This window comes from Nanorana parkeri, unplaced genomic scaffold (genome assembly GCF_000935625.1).
Source record: "Nanorana parkeri isolate BGI_ZX_2015 unplaced genomic scaffold, ASM93562v1 scaffold3048, whole genome shotgun sequence".
In the NCBI taxonomy this organism is placed as follows: Eukaryota; Metazoa; Chordata; class Amphibia; order Anura; family Dicroglossidae; genus Nanorana; species Nanorana parkeri.
This window is the reverse complement of record NW_017309316.1, coordinates 47,220-70,449: the sequence shown is the minus strand read 5'-3', so window position 1 is coordinate 70,449 and position 23,230 is coordinate 47,220. Positions and strand designations below refer to the sequence as shown.

General features: G+C 49.5%; 1 protein-coding gene across 1 annotated transcript in view; it reads left to right on the top strand.

Moving 5' to 3' along the window:
- The first annotated feature begins 1,002 nt into the window (after window positions 1-1,002).
- The window catches only part of LOC108802707 (importin subunit alpha-5), a 39,749-nt gene continuing 17,521 nt past the window's right edge, over window positions 1,003-23,230 (top strand). Inside the window, exons 1-6 of the mRNA XM_018574566.1 lie at window positions 1,003-1,133; window positions 4,906-5,013; window positions 5,107-5,206; window positions 10,668-10,762; window positions 11,483-11,614; window positions 12,215-12,303. Of these exons, the coding sequence (XP_018430068.1) occupies window positions 1,005-1,133; window positions 4,906-5,013; window positions 5,107-5,206; window positions 10,668-10,762; window positions 11,483-11,614; window positions 12,215-12,303 (653 nt within the window). The 5' untranslated portion in view covers window positions 1,003-1,004. The remainder of the gene's footprint in view (window positions 1,134-4,905; window positions 5,014-5,106; window positions 5,207-10,667; window positions 10,763-11,482; window positions 11,615-12,214; window positions 12,304-23,230) is intronic.

Here is a 23,230-nt window from a genome sequence, read left to right as displayed (position 1 = left end):
TTCCTCTAACGTATTACTGGGATTTGTAGTCCTCTATGGCCGGATATATACTGAATTCCTCTAACGTATTACTGGGATTTGTAGTCCTCTATGGCCGGATATATACTGAATTCCTCTAACGTATTACTGGGATTTGTAGTCCTCTATGGCCGGATATATACTGAATTCCTCTAACGTTATACTGGGATTTGTAGTCCTCCTATGGTTGGCGGTATTCTGCATTGCTGTATAATGTATTGCTGAGATTTCTAGTCTCTTTACAGCTTGGAGTCAGTGGCAGATCTACCAGAGTCGCAGCTGCAACCGGGCCCTGGTGCTCCACCACTGGCTCCAAGCTGTAGAGAGACTACAAGTCACAGCCCGGACAGGAGGACGAGGCCCTGGTGACTGTCGCCATTTCCATAAAAAGGCTCCACCAAATGGTCAGAGACTGGACGTTGCAGAGGAAACGATGGTCGGAGACTGTGGACGTTGCAGAGGAAACGATGGTCGGAGACTGTGGACGTTGTAGAGGAAACGATGGTAAGAGACTGTGGACGTTGTAGAGGAAACAATGGTCAGAGACCGTGGACGTTGTAGAGAAAACGATGGTCAGAGACTGTGGACGTTGTAGAGGAAACGATGGTCAGAGACTGTGGACGTTGTAGAGGAAAGGATGATCAGAGACTGTGGACGTTGTAGTGGAAACGATAGTCCGAGACTGTGGATAGTCTACAGGTTTGGTTGGAGACATTTTGCAGGATACTGTGGACGTGTCCTATGAGACTAGTAGAGATCACTGCTCATACTCCTTTACAAATCAATACTTTCCCACCGCAGAATGCTGGGGTCCACAAAGCAATAACCTAAGGGCCACATGTGACTCTCGGCTCAGAGGTTGGACACCAGGGCAGTAGACCTTCTGACCTATTCTCCTTTTTGTTTTTCCTCCCTTCCCTCTTTTTAATCTACTTTTTTGTCTCTCTCCTAATAAAAAATAACTTGTTTCCCTCTCTGCAGTAACCATGACGAGCTCAGGAAAGGAGAACTCTCGGATGAAGAGCTACAAGAACAAGTCTCTGAATCCAGATGAGATGCGGCGAAGGCGAGAAGAGGAGGGGCTACAGCTGCGCAAACAGAAGCGAGAAGAGCAGGTGAGTAAGATTGAGGATGGATCATCTTTGATTTCTTCCATTAGTTGGGGCCGTCCTTCAGGGGCCATTTAAAACTCAATTTCCAGGCAAATATTCACACCCCTTCCATCCATCGCCCTCTAACCCATCCATCGCCCTCTAACCCAACCATCGCCCTCTAACCCATCCATCGCCCTCTAACCCACCCATCGCCCTCTAACCCATCCATCGCCCTCTATCCCACCCATCGCCCTCTATCCCACCCATCGCCCTCTATCCCACCCATCGCCCTCTATCCCACCCATCGCCCTCTAACCCATCCATCCCTAGGTCTGTGTCCCTCCCTGGTCCTGTTTCCAAGTGAAATCAGGTCGCCTATTCAGCACTGACCATTTGCCGGTGCTGGTCGCTCTCTGTCACCGCATGCTGAGGTCACCATTGTAGACTCCCTTTGGAAGGAGGTCAGCTGCAAGTTATTACCAAAAGTGTCTCAAATTGATGCCGTCAACTGCACCCCGGAGCCTGATGATACAAGCCCCGAGGCTGGCTTCACATCTGTGCGTTGTGGTACCATAATGCAGACTTGGCAGCGTGTTATGGTCCCAATCATTTTAAAAGATAATCTTACGCAGATGTAACCCAGTGCAAGTGCTTTGTGGTGCAGCACATTAAGAAAAAAAGACCAGAACAGATTTGTTCAAAATGAATGGGCTGCCTTCATGCAATGCACGTTAATGAGTGAATCACCACCAGTGCTGGGACTAGGTCCTTTAGTACCCAAGGCAAAAAGGCCAAAGTCCACCCCTTGCCGCCACGAGCAGCATAAATTCAGGTCCTGCCCTCTTTGCAAACCCCACAATCCACCGCCCCTCCCCTGCTAAATCATCAATAGATGGCTGGCTCTTCTGCCTACCCCCTCAGCTCAGCTCTGAATAATGCACATTAATATGCAGGAGGATCATTACAGTACAGATGTCCTTCCTGTGCATTCCTCCTCCTGTAAGCTGCACTTCCCATTGTAGCCTCCACCTCCTGAAACAAGTTAGACTGACACCGGCTATGCAGAGCAGTATATCCTAATTGGCTTACATGGCTGACTTGCCCAGTCTGTGCCTGATTTTTAATCCTTGGGCGAGTAGGATAAATTTATTACTGGAGCTGTGAGTTAAATCTTTAAATACGAACTGAAGTGTGAGAGCCGGGCCCCGAATAAGGCCGGCAGAGGGCAAAGGGCTAGTCTCCAGTATTGTCTGCAGGCTCTCTGCAGCTGATCTTTCCCCAATACGAACTCCTCATGCCTTGTTCTAAGGGGCCCGTTTCCACCAGCCCCGTGCGCCGATCGCACTGTCCTTTGCCTGGAACGCAGGGGTTTGCATACAAAATCTCCTTGCGTTCTGTGGCGGGTGGGGGGCGTGGCAGTGCCATTCATGACAATGGCACTGCAGACACGCCCACAGGACCGCTTGGCAATACAATGCCCTGCGTTCCAGTGCATGCCGGTGGAAACAAGCCCTCCTTTCAAAGTGAGGTTGTTGGTATGTATCTGTACGGCAGGAATTCTGGATGCTGGAGGATATACTGTATTAGGGATGCACCGATACCGAGTATTTGGGTGAGTACTCGTTCTCGCCCAAATACTCCGATACCTAGCACGAGCACTTCCTGTATCAGGAAGCCGGCAGCGCATCATTACACGCTGCCCGGTTTCCTGATTGGCCAGGAAACGGCTCCATGCTCTCTCGTCACTTGTCAGCGCAATGACGCGCTGCCCGGCTTCCCGATTCGTCAGGAAGCTAGAAAATCTGGAAGCCAGGCGCCGTGTAATGACGCAGCGCCCGGCATTCTGATTGGCCGGGAAGCCGGCGTCATGCTCCCTCGTCATCTCATGAATCATAATATTAAGAAAGTGACCTTAAAGCATTAGTTTGTATTGCTTTAGAAAAAATGTGACCTGTCCCTTTTAAGAAATAATTATAATTATTGTATTTGGTATCTGCAAGTACTTGATCAAAAGTATCGGTACTCGGTCTTAAAAAAGTGGTATCGGTGCATCCCTATACTGTATACCACTTCTGCTCCTCATCCTTTGGCCCCTCGTATATTTTATTATCTAAGATTTGGGAACTATGTTTGTGAAATTTCGGCACGCTTTCCTCCTTCAGTGGCAGTGTCCCAGTCCTCAGTGTACAGGTATCAGTGTATATATATATATATATACCGGCTGCTGCTGTCCGTCAGTGATGGAGGGGACATGGGAGCTGGGGGGAGGGGACTGTATCTTTGCAGGGCACGTAGATACACACAGAGTGTCCTGATGACTTTTGGGAGATCATAATCATGTCCTGACGTCACTGACATTCTGTAGAGATCATCTAAACAATTAAAATAACCTGAAAGAAAGTTCATTCCACATTTGGGTAATAAATGTTCTCCTGGAACACCAGGAAGTCATTTTTTATGTCAAGTATAAGGACTAATTCAGAAGGCAGTGCACATCCCATACATCCTGCTGAGACTCTCCCAGGAGGGACAGGTGTAGTGTGTAATTGCGTGCAGCAGCCTGTACCACCTTATGAGAGGAGGCTGTTGCACATGGCTACATGCAGACCCGAACCTGTACATCCATGCAGGTCCAGGTGCCAACACTTGGACGCACACTGCCTGTGTCCAAGTGTGGGCACCCGGACCCACATGGATGTGTAGGTTCGGGCCTGCATGTAACTGCGTGCAGCACCTGCTCCCATACGGAGGTACAAGCTGCCGCATGGAGTTACACGAAGCAGCTGTCCCCTGCCCCCCCCCACCCCACCCTAGCAGTCAGAGACGGCAGTGCCTTAGATCTCACACTGCAAATATACAGCGATGAGGATACAGAACAGGAGTGCCTGAGCGCACTCTCATACTAGGAGGAGCTCTGGTGTTTTTCTGGCGGAACACCAGATATGCAGAGAACATGTATGAAGATCACAGCTTCTCCAGCAGCCGTGATCTTGGTATAACCTTGTCAGGGCCGCACTTTTTATATATGTATTGTGGCCCTGAAGTGGTTAAACACATGGTGAAGCGTATTTTGAGATTGGCCTTTATTGGTACTGAAAATGATGTCCCAAGGCACCCTTAAAGGGGACTTATACTGTGGAAGTAGTGCCCCAAAAAGTCAGGCAGGTAATGAAGTACTTGCCATTAGTATTGCAGATCTTTTTCCCGTTACTGTCTTATCTGACCATCATGCCTTACTCTTCACTGTGTCTCTGTGTGGAGGCAGCCATCTTGGTAGAGGAGGAGGGCTATGCTTGCTCATTTCAGAGCTGTGCCCCCCTGATCAATGGTGATCTGATGACAAGTTTGGAATTGACCAAGAAGCGGCAGGAGAGGTGGAGGAGAAGCAGGGAGATCCTCAGGTACGGCTTCCTCTCCAGCAAGGAGAACAGTGAGCAGCACAGTACTGACATCACCCAATCTCCGGAGCCTAGCAGTCGGAGATGGCAGTGCCTGAGATCTCACACCGCAGATATACAGCTATAAGGCTCAAGGTGCATTAGTGTCTAGGCAAAGGAAGTGCGCTGCTGATGTTCCGAAGGCAGATAGATCTTTCTGGGTATTTCTTAGACACATTTCTAAATGTTTCCTATAGGATAGCAAATCTTCTCTTTCAGCTCAGGTCCACTTTAAAGTTTTCATCATTTTAAAATAATATATATAAGGATCCTCCTTTGCCGTTTACAGTAACATTTTCCCCCACAACTACAGTCCGTGTTGTCACCAATCTCTCATCTACCGTTTTCTCTTTCAGCTGTTCAAGCGAAGAAATGTCGCAACTGCAGAAGAAGCCCCCGAAGATGAGGGGATGGCCGATGGAAACCTTCACGAATCGCAGATGAATAACATGGAGATGGCTTCGGTGAGCACAACACCGCCTCTGTTTACTATCAATGATTTAAAGCCGCCTTAATTTTGATGATTGATCGTTTTCACATGGTATCGTTCTCTGCAGAGCGGGGTCATCAGCGCCGACATGATAGAAATGATCTTCTCAAATAACCCAGAACACCAGCTGACCGCCACACAGAAGTTCCGAAAACTCCTATCGAAAGGTAACGGTCCGATCGTGTGTAATGAAAAGAACAAAGGGGGCGCCCTTCTTGATGCCACTTGCATATGAGGAGCCTCTGAGAGGCCCATTTATAAAGATCGGGGGAATAATTGTTCTCCATTTTGCCGCATTCCACCACTAAAGTTTTCGTCTGTTAAGTTGTAGTAGAGTCTTGTACCCTGTTAGCTGTAGATTTTTGTGCTTACGTTTTGTGGGCGGCCATCTTGGTAGAAGCAGGGCTTTCCTTCCTCATGTCAGAGCTTGCAGCAAGGAGAACTGTGAGCAGTACAATAGTGGCGTCACCAACTCTCACTGTAAGGCCTCATTCACACTACTGACAGCCGGCCTGTACAGATCCGTGCTGCGTGCGCGGCCGTAGCGGGCGGCTCCCAGGAAAGACAGGTGCTGAGTGGGATTTGTACGCAAGCGGCCTGTTCTTCTCTATTGGAGTACATGGCCGTACGCTGCCCTACGCTGTTCTTCTCTATGGGAGTAAGCAGTAGTACACTAACCCGAACTGCATGTCCGTGCGGGTGTCAGTACTCGTACGCAGACAGGATGGATCCTGCCTGCGTCCGAGCAGGGGCACCCGCACGGACGTGCAGTTTAGGTTAGCATACTACCGCTTACTCGCATAGAGAAGGGCGGCGTACGGCCGTGTACACCCATAGAGAAGAACAGGCTGCTGCGTGCAATCACACCTTCCCGGGAGTGAATGAGGCCTAAATCTGGTAAGACTAGCAGACAGGAGCAGCAGTGCCTTCTATCTCGCATTGCAGATGTACAGGTGCGAGGCCCAAGGCAAGGGAAGTACACTGCTTATTTTTAGAAGGAATTCCACACACAAGGTACATTTTTTCAGGTTACTGCTTTGGTACAGTTATTATTATTATTATACCGGGTTTATATAGAGGCAGCACGGTATTTAACAGTGAGACTGTACAGTAACAATACAATTCAAGACAAGAGGGTTATGTGGGCCCTGCTCTTCAGAGCTTACAATTAAAAAAGGGAGGGGCTGGTGATACAAGAGGTAATAACTGCGAGGAGATGAGTTGATGGAGAAAGTATATGTTCAGTTGTTTGGTGGAGGCGGGATAGGCTTCCCTGAAGAGTTGAGTTTTTAGGGATCGCCTAAAGGCAGTCAAGGTGGGAGATAGACGGGTTGGGGTAGGATGTTCCAAAGGATGGGGGACACTCTGGAGGTGAGCATCCGAGGAGCTGATGAGGCATCTAGAGAGCAGGATGTCTTGGGAGGAGCAGAGAGGACGGTTAGGGTGATATTCTGAGCAAGGTTGGTGATGTAGGTCTGGCCAGTTCTACATCACCGGCTTTGTATGTTGTTTTTAGTATTGTGAATTTTTATTTGTTGGGTGGGTGAAAGCCAGTGGAGGGATTGGCAGAGGGGGGTGGGAGATGGAAGCCAGTGGAGGGATTGGCAGAGCGGGGTGATGGATGGAAGTCAGTGGAGGGATTGGCAGAGAGGGCTGGGGGATGGAAGCCAGTTTAGGGATTGGCAGAGGGGGGTGGGAGATGGAAGCCAGTGGAGAGATTGGCAGAGAGGGGTGGGAGATGGAAGCCAGTGGAGGGATTGGCAGAGGGAGGTGGGAGATGGAAGCCAGTGGAGAGATTGGCAGAGAGGGGTGGGAGATGGATGCCAGTAGAGGGATTGGCAGAGAGGGGCGGGGAGAGGGAAGCCAGTGGAGGGATTGGCAGAGGGAGGTGGGAGATGGAAGCCAGTGGAGAGATTGGCAGAGAGGGGTGGGAGATGGATGCCAGTAGAGGGATTGGCAGAGAGGGGCGGGGAGAGGGAAGCCAGTGGAGGGATTGGCAGAGGGAGGTGGGAGATGGAAGCCAGTGGAGAGATTGGCAGAGAGGGGTGGGAGATGGATGCCAGTAGAGGGATTGGCAGAGAGGGGCGGGGAGAGGGAAGCCAGTGGAGGGATTGGCAGAGGGAGGTGGGAGATGGAAGCCAGTGGAGAGATTGGCAGAGAGGGGTGGGAGATGGATGCCAGTAGAGGGATTGGCAGAGAGGGGCGGGGAGAGGGAAGCCAGTGGAGGGATTGGCAGAGGGAGGTGGGAGATGGAAGCCAGTGGAGAGATTGGCAGAGAGGGGTGGGAGATGGATGCCAGTAGAGGGATTGGCAGAGAGGGGCGGGGAGAGGGAAGCCAGTGGAGGGATTGGCAGAGGGAGGTGGGAGATGGAAGCCAGTGGAGAGATTGGCAGAGAGGGGTGGGAGATGGATGCCAGTAGAGGGATTGGCAGAGAGGGGCGGGGAGAGGGAAGCCAGTGGAGGGATTGGCAGAGGGAGGTGGGAGATGGAAGCCAGTGGAGAGATTGGCAGAGAGGGGTGGGAGATGGATGCCAGTAGAGGGATTGGCAGAGAGGGGCGGGGAGAGGGAAGCCAGTGGAGGGATTGGCAGAGGGAGGTGGGAGATGGAAGCCAGTGGAGAGATTGGCAGAGAGGGGTGGGAGATGGATGCCAGTAGAGGGATTGGCAGAGAGGGGCGGGGAGAGGGAAGCCAGTGGAGGGATTGGCAGAGGGAGGTGGGAGATGGAAGCCAGTGGAGAGATTGGCAGAGAGGGGTGGGAGATGGATGCCAGTAGAGGGATTGGCAGAGAGGGGCGGGGAGAGGGAAGCCAGTGGAGGGATTGGCAGAGGGAGGTGGGAGATGGAAGCCAGTGGAGAGATTGGCAGAGAGGGGTGGGAGATGGATGCCAGTAGAGGGATTGGCAGAGAGGGGCGGGGAGAGGGAAGCCAGTGGAGGGATTGGCAGAGGGAGGTGGGAGATGGAAGCCAGTGGAGAGATTGGCAGAGAGGGGTGGGAGATGGATGCCAGTAGAGGGATTGGCAGAGAGGGGCGGGGAGAGGGAAGCCAGTGGAGGGATTGGCAGAGGGAGGTGGGAGATGGAAGCCAGTGGAGAGATTGGCAGAGAGGGGTGGGAGATGGATGCCAGTAGAGGGATTGGCAGAGAGGGGCGGGGAGAGGGAAGCCAGTGGAGGGATTGGCAGAGGGGGGGGATGGAAGCCAGTGGAGGGATTGGTAGGGAGGGGTGGGAGATGGAAGCCAGTGGAGGGATTGGCAGAAAAAAAAGATGGCAAACCTTCTCTGTTTGAGTTCCGGATATCTTTAAGTTGCAGGTTCCGTGGTCGGACATTATGCAGTTCTGAAATTTGGTTCTGAAACCGACGTATTTATAGAGTAACAATCGGAAACAATGACATATCACAATTGATAAAATGCAACTATTTTCTCTTGGCACAGTTTGCTGGCGGCCTCCTGGCAGTCCAGGCACCAGCATTGTTTGGAGGGAGAGAAATCAATGTAATCAATGTGAAGTGAGACAGGGATAGATGAAGTTCTGTAGTACTGCAGACAGAGGTGACAACATTACTTGGCATTTCAGAGGAGAGGCAGCGTAAGGAGCGCACTGGATTTCTGGCAGACCTACAGGTATTGTTCTGTACTTGCAGCATTTGTAAGGGGATAACACACGGGGAACCGTTCATGTACTGCAGACATGTACCAATTTTATTTTGTTTTGTCCAGATATGCACCGATTGTGCAGAGGGGAAGAGAGAGGGGCGATGGGGGAGCAAAGCCTGGGGAAGGAACAGCAACCTCAGAACTCAAGCTGCGCTGGAACTACAAATCCCAACATGCTTCTGCTTTGGGCGTCATGCATGTGTCTATCAGAGTCTTTCAATGCCTCATGGGAATTGTAGTTCCACAACAGCTGGAGTGCCGAGGTTGCCTGCCCCTGGCCTAGGGCCTGCAAAAGGCAATATTTGGGTGAACATTTTGACTCAATCTTCTTCACCGTTTCTTCACAGCATAGCCCGTCACTGACACAGGAGAAGGGGAAGTGTTTACTCTTTCTGTATTTCATGCAGGGCAAAGTCCTAGTGTCACTTACACAAGGAGGGGCGCATGGTGACTTTCACACGCACACACACATTCACACGCACTTAATAAGGAACTGTTATCCTTGGATAGGATTCTCTGTATTCAGTAGGATCACAAAACCTGTTGCATGCATTAAAGCTGCAAAAGTGGGCTCTGTTGGGCAGGAGTATTGATTGGCTGCATGCGTGGAGGCAGTCGCTACCCCTGCTTCACTTCAAACCCACCCTTGGCCATGGCTCTAAAACTTCTATTTTTTTCTAAAGTGTATCCACCATGTAACTTTGTGGGATTTTTTTGGGAGGTAGTAGAGTGAGGAAGGGTTAGCCCCAGTGGAACTCTTCCTGTTCAGGTGATAACATAACACCAGGACAGGAGTCTTATGGGGGGACAAGGTGCCAGAATATCATGGGAGACAGGGCCCCATGGGGGGGAAGCAGGGATTCCATAAGTTAGGGTTAGCCCTATTGGAACTCTTCCTGTTTCGGTGACAACATAACACCAGGACAGGAGTCTTATGGGGGGACAAGGTGCCAGAATATCATGGGAGACAGGGCCCCATGGGGGGGAAGCAGGGATTCCATAAGTTAGGGTTAGCCCTATTGGAACTCTTCCTGTTTCGGTGACAACTTAACACCAGGACAGGAGTCCCATGAGGGGGTAGTCCCGTGGGGGGTTGGCAGGGCACCAGAGCCCCATGGGGGCAGAACGCCAGAGTGAGAATAAAGTACAAGAGTCCAGTAGCCACCTAGACATTGGATCTATAGCATACGGTATAATTGCTAAAATGACATTTTGAGGGGAAGGTTTTTAAAATGCCTTTATTTTTCCATTTGCCACCTTCTATGATTTCTCTTTGATGCCTCCGTAGTAACTTCAATCAGATTTTTAGGGGAATCAGGACCTCCTTCCTCCTGCTGGGGACCCCTCTAGTGATAATAAAGATCAGGACCTCCTTCCACCTGCTGGGGATCCCTCTAGTGATAATAAAGATCTATATAGAGGGATCAGGACCTCCTTCCTCCTGCTGGGGATCCCTCTAGTGATAATAAAGATCTATATAGAGGAATCTAAAGATCTATATAGAGGAATCAGGACCTCCTTCCTCTTGCCGGAGATCCCTCTAGTATTGCACTGCAGAGCGATGTTTGCTTTTTCCATCCCTGGCCATATTGTTTACTCATTTTGCAATCATCAAAAATTAGCACACCCCTCAAATCTTTTTTCCCATACAAACACCCCTAGGAATATCGACCCTATTGCACACCTTTGTGTCATGCCCAAAAAAGACATACCTTGGCCACCTAACTTTCAGTTATATCGCTTACAAACTTTAAAAGGAACAGGACTGAGTACTGATCCTTGGGGTACTAGCTAAAAGGTTTTTTCTTTTTAAGATCACTATGGAACTGTATCAAATGCTTTGCTGAAATCAAGATAGGTCCACAGCACCGCCTGTCAGACTGGACTGCAGAAATCCTTCATCAGTATCCTAGTACATACCTCCAGGGAACCCCTTTTATATAATTTTTATCCCTAATCCTTTGTCTTCACAGAACCCAACCCGCCTATAGACGAAGTCATTGGCACGCAAGGGGTGGTGGCCCGGTTTGTGGAGTTCCTGAAGAGGAAGGAAAACTGCACATTACAGGTCAGTTACTTGGGACGCCACCCCCAGGGGGCACAACACCACGGGCTTCTGCCGCCACCGAACCCTCTCGCCTCGATCAAGTTTCGCACCCATTCTCTCAGGAGGCATTAGCACCTTCAGAGCCTCCTGCCTACAACTGGGGACAAGCCCGGCGTAACCGGACCAGAATCAACCCAGGAGGAAAGGAGGCCCCTCCAGTACCCACCCATCACATCAGGGAATACCGAGCATCTCTCCGTTCCGGTGGATCGATGCCTTTCTTCCCTGAAAACTGATAAGAACAGATACTACACTTGATCTTAGCCAAAAGGCCGAGAAGCGATTACTTCCTGGCTGAGTTGCTGTTGTTCCCGGTTGCTTCCACTTTGTTATAATCCCAGTAACAGGTGACGGCGGAATATTTAGTAGCCAGGAAATGTCACGGACGGACTTATTGCACAGGTGACAACCTATCACGGCACCACGCTTGTAGTCACTGAGCTCCTGAGAGCGACCCGTTCTCTCACAAATGTCTGTAGAAGCGCCTGCATGCCGAGGTGCGTGATAAAGCTGAAGTTTAATATGTATACATAATGCCTTAGCTTGTTTTCAATTATGTAATTAGTCTAAACACAGGAGACGTGCTGCAAGTGTGTGTGTGGGGGGGGAAAGTAATGCTGCAGTTCAGCTTTAATTGTCTGACTAACTTGTATTAACCAAACTCACTTTTATTTCCTTCAGTTTGAAGCGGCATGGGTACTAACGAACATCGCCTCAGGCAACTCCCTGCAGACCCGAATAGTGATCCAGTCCGGGGCCGTCCCCATCTTCATCGAACTGCTCAGCTCAGAGTTTGAAGATGTACAGGAGCAGGTACGGCACCTTCACCGCCACCTTTGTCACGCTTCATCTGATCAGATCAACACTGTCGCCAATTCACAGCAACACATCTGTCCTACTACCTGCAGTTGTACAACACCACAGTACCTAGCAGCACTCCACAGCATCATCACATATTACTTATCAGCTTCACCATTCCTTAATCTTCTGCTGCCTCCACCACTGTAGTCTCTCTCTATCTTTTCCTCTCTCTTTCTCTCTCTCCTTAGCCGAGTGATACACAAATAAGATACATTGTTGTTCAGAGTTCAGGGACTTGAATGTATTTTTTAAAAGATTTAACATAAATATATTTTTAGTTTTAATCTCTGAGTTTATGATGCATAGAGGAGAATTTATCAACACTGACTGTCAAGCTTTTTTTTTCTTTTTCTTTTCTTTGTCCCTTCTTCTTCTTCTGTATTGATTTGTCCCTCCTTTCTTTTTTTTCTCTCTCGTGTAACTTTCAGCGTAAGCTCTGTAAGCGACAGGTAAAAACACACAATCCCCGAGTCCTGCAGATCCTTTCATGGCTTTTATGATGGCAGTTCTTTAGTAGAAATAATTGCATATGTGTGTTTTGTTTCCTCACAGGCGGTGTGGGCTCTCGGAAACATAGCAGGAGACAGCACGGTGTGTAGAGACTACGTTCTAGACTGCAACATCCTGCCGCCTCTCCTCCAGTGAGTACACCGTCCTCTGTGCTGTCACAATATGATGTTGTTAAGAGTCCTTTCTTAAGGTGCCCGTAGACTGTGCGAATTTGAACTGGCTGAAATCCACACAGTGGGTGCCGCTGTTGGCATCCTTTTCAGCCGGCATCCCTTGATCAGCTGATGTTAGGAGGTGGTCAGAGAATCCTCGTACGAACAGAGCCGGCAGCCAATGAGGTGCTGGCTGTGTTTAGGTATTCTGACAGCGGCCCTTGTCAGAATACATAAGAAGCAGCAGGGATTCCTCAATCAACATGCTTGTAGCTTTGATGGATGAATCTGCTCTATTTTTTTGTTTAGAACGCTGGTTGAACACAGAAAGAAGCAGTGCATGGGCAGCTTTAGAAATGCAGCATTCATGGGAAGGTATCTGTGGCATACGTAAATACGTATTTTTCTGCACTTGGCTCAGTGATGGTTTTAAAGGAGAAGTATGGGGTCAGTGTTTTTCCCCATAGTTCTCCTAAGGGTCACAGGAGGACATAAACTAGCGTCCTCCCGTGACCCAAAGTTCAGTATATAGGGAGCTACAGCTCGCAGTATACTGAGACCACGGCAGCCGGGACAGATCCCGACATTACTGTCGGGATCCACCCAGCTGTGTGAGTGACAGCTGGCTCTGCCTATCTAGAGGCAGAGCCAGCTGTACCCGCCCCTCCCCCGTCTGTTCCGCCAGTCAGCGCTGGCGGATCGGAGCAGGGAGGGGTGGGGGGGGTTGAATCTTTGCAGGGAGCCGTGAGTGACCAGGCACAGCTCTCTACGGGGATATGATCGAGAAGTGAGCGAGCGACGGTATGTGTCCTCTCACTTCCCGATCTATTGAGCCGACCTGTGAGGTTGAATAAAAATCGGCCACCTCATAGTCCTCCTTTAGGGAAGGACCAGCAGATATTGCAACATAGGCGGTTTCCTGTATGTAGAAGTCAATTCAGAAAACTTGTATTGGTTATTGTTGATTCATTGAGCATACGTGTTTGCTAGTATATTGTATCCTCGTAGAGGTATTACATTACATTTTTTTTCTGCTACTTTCCACAAAATGTAATGTCAATCAGATCTTTATCATAAAGTTTTTATTATATTTATTATTATAAAATGTAAAGGCAAATCTTGTGTCTTCAGGAATGTATAGTTTTGGTAAATCTTATGGGAACATAAAAATGGTGATTTTGTAATGTAAGCATTCCACTGAGTATATCCTCAGATTTACATTACACCTTTTTAAAATTTTTTTAATCCTGTTTATATGGTATACAGCTAAAGTAAAGCGTTACCGTCATTGTGCGCGGACGTTCTGTTCTCACTTTTCTGTTCTGGACAGCAGGCTGACGCACAACTGCTCCATTCATGCTGACATTGCTCTAGAATTATTATTAATATTATGGAGGACGGGGGGTTTAAAATTAAATATGGAATTCTGGAGCCAGCAAGAGCTTGCTCCATTGACAACAACTAGGGAAAAGCTCAAAAGTTAGGGACCAGCTGAAATTTGACCGGAGCATTGGTTTCCTGGCATCTGGGATTTATCCAACCCCTGATATAGAAATTATGTAGCACCAATGATTTGCACAATATAAAGTAAAACCGTTATCCCTCTGACACCAACAGTATGTGACCCGTGTCACCCCCCTGACACCAACAGTATGGGACCCGTGTCATCCCCCTGACACCAACAGTATGGGACCCGTGTCATCCCCCTGACACCAACAGTATGGGACCCGTGTCATCCCCCTGACACCAACAGTATGGGACCCGTGTCATCCCCCTGACACCAACAGTATGGGGCCCGTCACAATTATGGGGTTTATTGTACTCCTAGGTTGTTAAACAAAGTGAATAATAAAAATAAGGAACACACCAGGGTTTTAAGAGTGTTATTTCTCCTTTGGGGTACGGCGTGCCGGAGTGTTCAGCTCAGGGAGTTATAGAGCTACATTCATTCCTTATCAATCCCTACTTGATATGGAGTTTCATAGATTGAAGGAGTCACGCAGATATACATTGTATTTGGAGATGAATCTGGAGGTTGTCCTCACACTTGTGTGCTGTGGTAACACGTGATCTGCAGTGACGTTTGTGCGCTGCGTTGGTGTATATTGCAATAAAGTGATGCCGGCATACGTGTAATCGCAGTGCAGCATGTTACAGCACACGGCAATACATTGCAGCACTTTGCATTGAGCTGACACACAGCTGAATTCATGTTATTTAAAAAAAGAAAAACTCAATGCGCTGATATATGTTCTCATTTTTTGTTTATTTTCCATATTATGGGCGGGGGATCTTCTTTGTTCAGCCCGCAGTTGAATGAAGAAAATATAACCATGTATACCGTATTTTACCATCTCCTCAGCTTCCGAGCAAACACCGGAGGGATCAGTATTGACAAATCCGGTTCTTGATCAGTGACGGATCGGCTAACATTTCACAGGTTTGTCACCTGGGGAGAGTCTGCCAAGCGGAGGACCAGAAACCTGTGAAATGTTTGCCGATCCGTCACTGAGCAAGTTTCAGTATGCCATAGGTCAGTGGCCCGGAAACTGTTGATCCAGAGGAAGGCGAAACCCCTTGTGACCCCCTAAGGCAATCGGATAATGTTCCCTGGATCAAACATCTAATTTGGTGGGTGGGGCGGTTGTGGTGGGATTTCTCCATCCATGCTCTTTAGCGCGGATGGAGGAATGCGTTATATTTTTGTTTTGGTTGGCCCTGTATTCAGGTGGCATTGAATACTCACCTTCCAGGGATTGCTGTCTTCCTTCAGAAGCTGCTCTGCTTTCATCCTCCTCAGCGCAGCTCTTTCCTCCTTCCTGATGATGTTGGCCAGGGCAATTTTCCTCAGCTCTTCATATTCCAGCGGGGCGTCGTCTGGTATGTCACTATCCTTTTCGGACATATCCGGTGGAGATATTCTATTTGGCGCCATCAACTCTTCAATTTCTTTCTGCTTTGCCCTGGCTATTCCCTCTTTTATCTTTCTCACGGCTCTCCCTTGGTCCTGACGCTCCTGCAACAGTCGCTGATGGAGCCCATAAAAGGAGCGTTTCAGGGCACGGAGATCTGCGACGACCTCCTCGTCCGTCTTCCCCCTCGTCACTTCCATCCTTTTCAGTTTGGCGCTCAAGAGCTGCAGCTGGTTTTTAAGGCGCCCGACTTTTGCGGCAGCAATGTCAAAGTCATCCAAAAAAAGATGATGGAATCCGTTGTCTCCCCATCCATGCACCTTCTTATCCATCATGATGTGGTCCTCAATCTCTTCTTGAAGCAGATGTTCATAGTCCTTGTTCTCGACGATCAATTGCCTGATTTCCTCTTTAAGATGCATGTCCTGACCGCGTCTGCCCAGCTTGTTGTCCAACCGGGTCATCTCTTTCCTGGTTGGCATCTTCAGCTGTGTGTTAAAAAAAAAAGGAGAGATGGAGATTGTGACGGCAAATAGCTGGATATCCTGACGATACCTGGGCCTTAGAAAGGCAGTTCTGAGATACAAAGCTAACACTGCTGAATAAGATGACGGCCATTTCTGGCTTAGTCTTCTGAAATGTAAATATAAGTCACATGACCGAAGTAAAAATCCCTATCTCTGAGGTTAAAGGATTGTGTTCTCAGCCAATGGGCTACAACCCAACGATTGTTGCAATACACAGTTAAGACTACGAAATATGGGGCTTATTTCACCCTTGTCATCCCCCTGACACCAACAGTATGGGACCCATGTCATCCCCCTGACACCAACAGTATAGGACCCGTGTCATCCCCCTGACACCAACAGTATGGGACCCATGTCATCCCCCTGACACCAACAGTATGGGACCCATGTCATCCCCCTGACACCAACAGTATGGGACCCATGTCATCCCCCTGACACCAACAGTATAGGACCCGTGTCATCCATCTGACACCAACAGTATGGGACCCATGTCATCCCCATGACAGCAACAGTATGGGACCCATGTCATCCCCCTGACACCAACAGTATGGGACCCGTGTCATCCCACTGACACCAATAGTATGGGACCCGTGTCCTCCCACTGACACCAATAGTATGGGACCCGTGTCCTCCCACTGACACCAATAGTATGGGACCCGTGTCCTCCCACTGACACCAATAGTATGGGACCCGTGTCCTCCCACTGACACCAATAGTATGGGACCCGTGTCCTCCCACTGACACCAATAGTATGGGACCCGTGTCCTCCCACTGACACCAATAGTATGGGACCCGTGTCCTCCCACTGACACCAATAGTATGGGACCCGTGTCCTCCCACTGACACCAATAGTATGGGACCCGTGTCCTCCCACTGACACCAATAGTATGGGACCCGTGTCCTCCCACTGACACCAATAGTATGGGACCCGTGTCCTCCCACTGACACCAATAGTATGGGACCCGTGTCCTCCCACTGACACCAATAGTATGGGACCCGTGTCCTCCCACTGACACCAATAGTATGGGACCCGTGTCCTCCCACTGACACCAATAGTATGGGACCCGTGTCCTCCCACTGACACCAATAGTATGGGACCCGTGTCCTCCCACTGACACCAATAGTATGGGACCCGTGTCCTCCCACTGACACCAATAGTATGGGACCCGTGTCCTCCCACTGACACCAATAGTATGGGACCCGTGTCCTCCCACTGACACCAATAGTATGGGACCCGTGTCCTCCCACTGACACCAATAGTATGGGACCCGTGTCCTCCCACTGACACCAATAGTATGGGACCCGTGTCCTCCCACTGACACCAATAGTATGGGACCCGTGTCCTCCCACTGACACCAATAGTATGGGACCCGTGTCCTCCCACTGACACCAATAGTATGGGACCCGTGTCCTCCCACTGACACCAATAGTATGGGACCCGTGTCCTCCCACTGACACCAATAGTATGGGACCCGTGTCCTCCCACTGACACCAATAGTATGGGACCCGTGTCCTCCCACTGACACCAATAGTATGGGACCCGTGTCCTCCCACTGACACCAATAGTATGGGACCCGTGTCCTCCCACTGACACCAATAGTATGGGACCCGTGTCCTCCCACTGACACCAATAGTATGGGACCCGTGTCCTCCCACTGACACCAATAGTATGGGACCCGTGTCCTCCCACTGACACCAATAGTATGGGACCCGTGTCCTCCCACTGACACCAATAGTATGGGACCCGTGTCCTCCCACTGACACCAATAGTATGGGACCCGTGTCCTCCCACTGACACCAATAGTATGGGACCCGTGTCCTCCCACTGACACCAATAGTATGGGACCCGTGTCCTCCCACTGACACCAATAGTATGGGACCCGTGTCCTCCCACTGACACCAATAGTATGGGACCCGTGTCCTCCCACTGACACCAATAGTATGGGACCCGTGTCCTCCCACTGACACCAATAGTATGGGACCCGTGTCCTCCCACTGACACCAATAGTATGGGACCCGTGTCCTCCCACTGACACCAATAGTATGGGACCCGTGTCCTCCCACTGACACCAATAGTATGGGACCCGTGTCCTCCCACTGACACCAATAGTATGGGACCCGTGTCCTCCCACTGACACCAATAGTATGGGACCCGTGTCCTCCCACTGACACCAATAGTATGGGACCCGTGTCCTCCCACTGACACCAATAGTATGGGACCCGTGTCCTCCCACTGACACCAATAGTATGGGACCGTATGGGACCCGTGTCATCCCACTGACACCAATAGTATGGGACCTCTATAACCCACTGACAGCAATGATGGGGCTTATTTTGCACCCTCTGATACTAACAATAAGGCTTTATTTTAAACCTCAACTTGGCTTTGTTTTTTTAATCACTTATTACCAATGACGTTTTTCCCCACCAACAAAAATGACGATTTTGGTTTTCTTTGGTTCCCACTGTCACAATAATGGGGCTGAATGTATTCCCAGGCTGGTAGACAAAGTGAATAATAAAACCCTGGTGTGTTCTTTACATTTCAGAGTGTTATTTCTCCTTTGGGGTACGGCGTTCCGGAGTGTTCAGCTCAGGGAGTTATAGAGCTACATTCACTCCCGGTCAATCCCTACTTGATATGGAGTTTCATAGATTGAAGGAGTCACGCAGATATACATTGTATTTGGAGATGAATCTGGAGGTTGTCCTCACACTTGTGTGCTGTGGCAACATGTGATCTGCAGTGACGTTTGTGCGCTGCGTTGGTGTGTATTGCAATAAAGCGATGTGCACTCTCAAATTGTGGATCCTCCTGGAGCGCCTCAAATATAAGTCCCGGGCCGCCGAAGCCATAGTCATAGTGGGATCATTGTTAGGGAGGACCTTGCCACAATAGTGCTGCTGCAGTTGAAGAGTCTCCCTCCGGATCTCACGGCGCAAAGCGTCTCTCCTTCCCAGCATTTCCTGGGCAGAATCAGGATTGTCTAGCTGGGCCAGCGCTTCCATGGCCGTAGGCAGCAGAAACCTTGGTCCCGGTGGTGGTTTGAATGTCTCCTTAGGCAAGGAAGAGCATCCCACCGCTTGCCACCAATGTGACGGACCTCCGTACTCAGGATGAGTATGTCCGCCGCTGTATTCTTCCTTGCTCAGGAGATATTGCAACCTGCTGATCTATATCTCCCAGTTTCCCCAGTCACTAGTCGGGACCAAGTGTAGGGTGAAACAAACTCTGATTTATTGAGCAACTGTGCAACCTTTTATACAGCAAGTGATGAGATCAGATTATAATCCCATCACATCCACCCTCCCCTCCCCAGACAATCGGTCTGCTCAACACTACAGGGTTTCCCCTGCTAACAAGCTCCAGACAGCACACATAAGCACACATCATAACACACTTAAAGGAGAACTATGGGGTTAAGGCTTTTCCCCATAGTTCTCCTTAGGGTAACGGGAGGACACAAACTAGCATCCTCCCTTCACCCTAGGCTCAGTATATAGGGAGCTACAGCTCGCGGTATACTGAGACGCCGCAGCTGAAGCGGATCCCGACAATTATGTCTGGATCCGCCCAGCTGCGTGACTGACAGCTGGCTCTGCCTATCGAGAGGCAGAGCCAGCTGAGACGCCTCAGCCGGAGCGGATCCCGACATCGATGTCGAGATCCGCCCAGCTGCGTGAGTGACAGCTGGCTCTGCCTATCTAGAGGCAGAGCCAGCTGTGCCCGCCCCCTCCCCTGTCCGTTCCGCCAGTCAGCGTTGGCGGATCGGAGTGGGGTGGGGGGAATCCAGCCCCTCCCCTGTCGCGGCAGAGAGCCGTGACAGGATCGAGAGGTGAGCGAACGCCGGTATGTGTTCGCTCACCTCCCGATCTACTGAGCCGAACTGCGACAGTCTCATTGTCACAGGTCGGCTAGAACTATGAGGTGAGTGACAAGCACCCCCCCTCCCCCTCATAGTTCTCCTTTAACTAGAACCCAATACACATTTAACTCCTAAACTGATCACCATGTCGTCACAATGCCGGCATACATATAATCGCAGCGCAGCATGTTACAACACACGGCAATACATCGCAGCACTTTGCACCGAGCTGACACACAGCTGAATTCATGTTATTTTAGAAAGTAAAAAAGGAAAGAAAAACTCAAAGCGCTGATATTATGTTCTCATTTTTTATTTTGTTTATTTCTTTTTCATATTATGGACGGGGGATCTCCTTTGTTTAGTCCGCAGGTAGAATGAAGAAAATATAACCATGTATGCCGTATGTTACCATCTCCTCAGCTTCCGAGCAAACACCGGAGGGATCAGTGTTGACAAATAGGGTAAAATACGGTATACATGGTAATATTTTCTTCATTCTACCTGCAGGCTGAACAAAGAAGATATGACAGAGGGGTGAGATGTAGCGGTGGTGGTATGTCGAATGAAGGGCTGTCACATAAGGCATACTGAGCTGGCCGGCTGGTAGCGTTTTTGTTCCGCCGTATGTCTTACGTCGGTGGCATGGAAAGGGTTAAAAGATGTCGGCAAGGAAAAGCGTTGATCCAGAGGAAGGCGAAAAACCCTTCTGAAGCGTGGGCCAATTGGCTGCAAAAGGGTAAAAATTCCTTCCTGACCCCCTAAGGCGATCGGATGATGTCTCCTGGATCAAGAATGGGGAGAGTGAAATATACTCGTCCACGTAGTGAGAGCCGACCTGCGACACTGCAGCTGTCACAAATCGGCTTTATTGATCGAGAACTGAGCGATCACAGACCGATCTCAGACCGCTGATCTCTCAGTCATCTCTCTCTGCAGGGATTCCCCCCTCCCCTCTCTGTTCCTCCGGCACTCATTGGAGGAACAGACAGGGAGGGGGCGGGCATAGCTGGCCGGTGGGGGGGGATTCCTCCGCTTGGTAGGCTCTCCGGGCTGAGTCTGCTGAGCGGAGGACCGGCAAATCTGTGAGACATTTCATTTGGTAACGTTGGGTTATATTTTCTTCATGCAACCTGCGGGCTCAACAAAGAAAATAGAACAACATCAATTAACCCTTTCCCTGCCACCGACGTATGGCATACTGCGGAACAAAAACGTTCCCAGCTGGCCGGCTCAGTATGCCATAGTTCGGTGGCACGGAAACTGTTGATCCAGAGGAAGGCGAAACCCCTTGTGACGCGTGGGCCAATTTGCTCCAGAAGGGTAAAAAGAAAAAATCCTTCCTTACTCCCTGAGGTGATCGGATAATGTTCCCTGGATCAAACATCTAATTTGGTTGGTGGGGGGCAGTTGTGGGATTTCTCCATCCATGCTCTTTAGCGTGGATGGAGGAATCAGTTATATTTTTGTTTTGGTTGGCCCTGTATTCAGGTGACAGTGAATACTCACCTTCCAGGCCTTGCTGTCTTCCTTCAGAAGCTGCTCTGCCCTCTTTCTCCTCAGCGCAGCTCTTATCTCCTTCCTGATGATGTTGGCCAGGGCAATTTTCCTCAGTTGTTGATAGTCTAGCGGGGCGTCGTCTGGTATGTCACCATCGTCGTCGGACATATCCGGTGGAGATATTCTATTTGGCGCCATCAACTCCTCAATTTCCTTCCGCCTTGCCCTGGCTATTTCCTCTTTCATCTTTCTCACAGCTCTCCCTTGGTCCTGGCGCTCCTGGAACAGTCGCTGATGGAGCCCATAAAAGGAGCGTTTCAGGACACGGAGATCTGCGACGACCTCCTCGTCCGTATTCCCTCTCGTCACTTCCATCCTTTTTAGCTTGGCGCTCAAGAGCTGCAGCTTGCTTTTAAGGCGCCCGACTTTTGCGTTGGCAATTTCAACGGATTTTGTTGTCTTTTTTTTGATGACTTTTTCTTTCCATCCATGCACCTTCTTATCCATCATGATGTGGTCCTCAATCTCTTCTTGAAGCAGATGTTCATAGTCCTTGTTCTCGACGATCAATTGCCTGATTTCCTCTTTAACGTGCATGTCCTGACCGCGTCTGCCCGGTTTATTGTCCAACGTGGTCATCTCTTTCCTGGTTGGCATCTTCAGCTGTGTGTTAAAAAAAAAAGGAGAGATGGAGATTGTGACGGCAAATAGCTGGATATCCTGACGATACCTGGGCCTTAGAAAGGCAGTTCTGAGATACAAAGCTAACACTGCTGAATAAGATGACGGCCATTTCTGGCTTAGTCTTCTGAAATGTAAATATAAGTCACATGACCGAAGTAAAAATCCCTATCTCTGAGGTTAAAGGATTGTGTTCTCAGCCAATGGGCTACAACCCAACGATTGTTGCAATACACAGTTAAGACTACGAAATATGGGGCTTATTTCACCCAACACCATGAGGGGACTTATTTTATTCTGCTTACGCCACGATTGGGTTTATTTTGTCGCTCTGTCGCCAACGTTGGGGCTCCTTTTTATCCCACTTCTAGTGACAGTACGAATTCTATCCCTCTGACACCAAAGAGTTTCCCTCAATTGCCCTTTATTTTATTACACTGACACCAACAATGGGATTGATTGTAACCCTCTGACACCAACAATGGGACTGATTGTAACCCTCTGACACCAGCAATGGGACTGATTGTAACCCTCTGACACCAACAATGGGACTGATTGTAACCCTCTGACACCAACAATGGGACTGATTGTAACCCTCTGACACCAGCAATGGGACTGATTGTAACCCTCTGACACCAGCAATGGGTTTATTTCTCTCCAGGTGACACCAGCTATGGGGCTTAGTTTGTTCCTACAGGTACCAGTAATTGGCTGTAAAATGCTCCAGATCTCAATGTCACCAACAATTGGGGATACATTTTTCCCACTGACACCAGCAATAAGGAGTTTCTTGTATCTTACTTGGATAGAAGAATGTACACCGGCACTCCAATGAGCAAATTATTATTATTGTTATTATTATACAGGATTTATATAGCGCCAATAGTTTGCGCAGCGCTTTACAATATAAGGAAGTCATTACAGTCACAATACAATTTAAGACAAGATGGTAAGGAGGGCCCTGCCCCTGAGGGCTTACAATCTAAAAGGGAGGGGCCAGTGATACATGAGGCGGGAGCTGTGTGGGGAGGAATTGTTTGAGAACGTGATGGTTCAGTGGTTAGGTTGAGGTGGGATCGGCTTCCCTGAAGAGATGAGTCTTAAGGGATCGCCTAAAGGCAGTCAGTGTGGGAGATAGACGGACAGGTTGGGGTAGAGAGTTCCATAGGATGGGAGACACTCTAGCGAAGTCCTGGAGGCGAGCATGGGAGGAGTTGATGACGGAGCTGAAAAGCAGGAGGTCTTGTGAAGAGCGGAGTGGACGCTTAGGGTAATACTTTGAGACCAGTTTGGAGATATAGCCGGGGGCAGAGTTGTGGACGGCTTTGTACGCGGTTGTTAATATTTTGAATTTTATCCTTTGGGCTATAGGAAGCCAGTGTGGGGATTGACAGAGGGGGGTGGGGGATGGAAGCCGGTG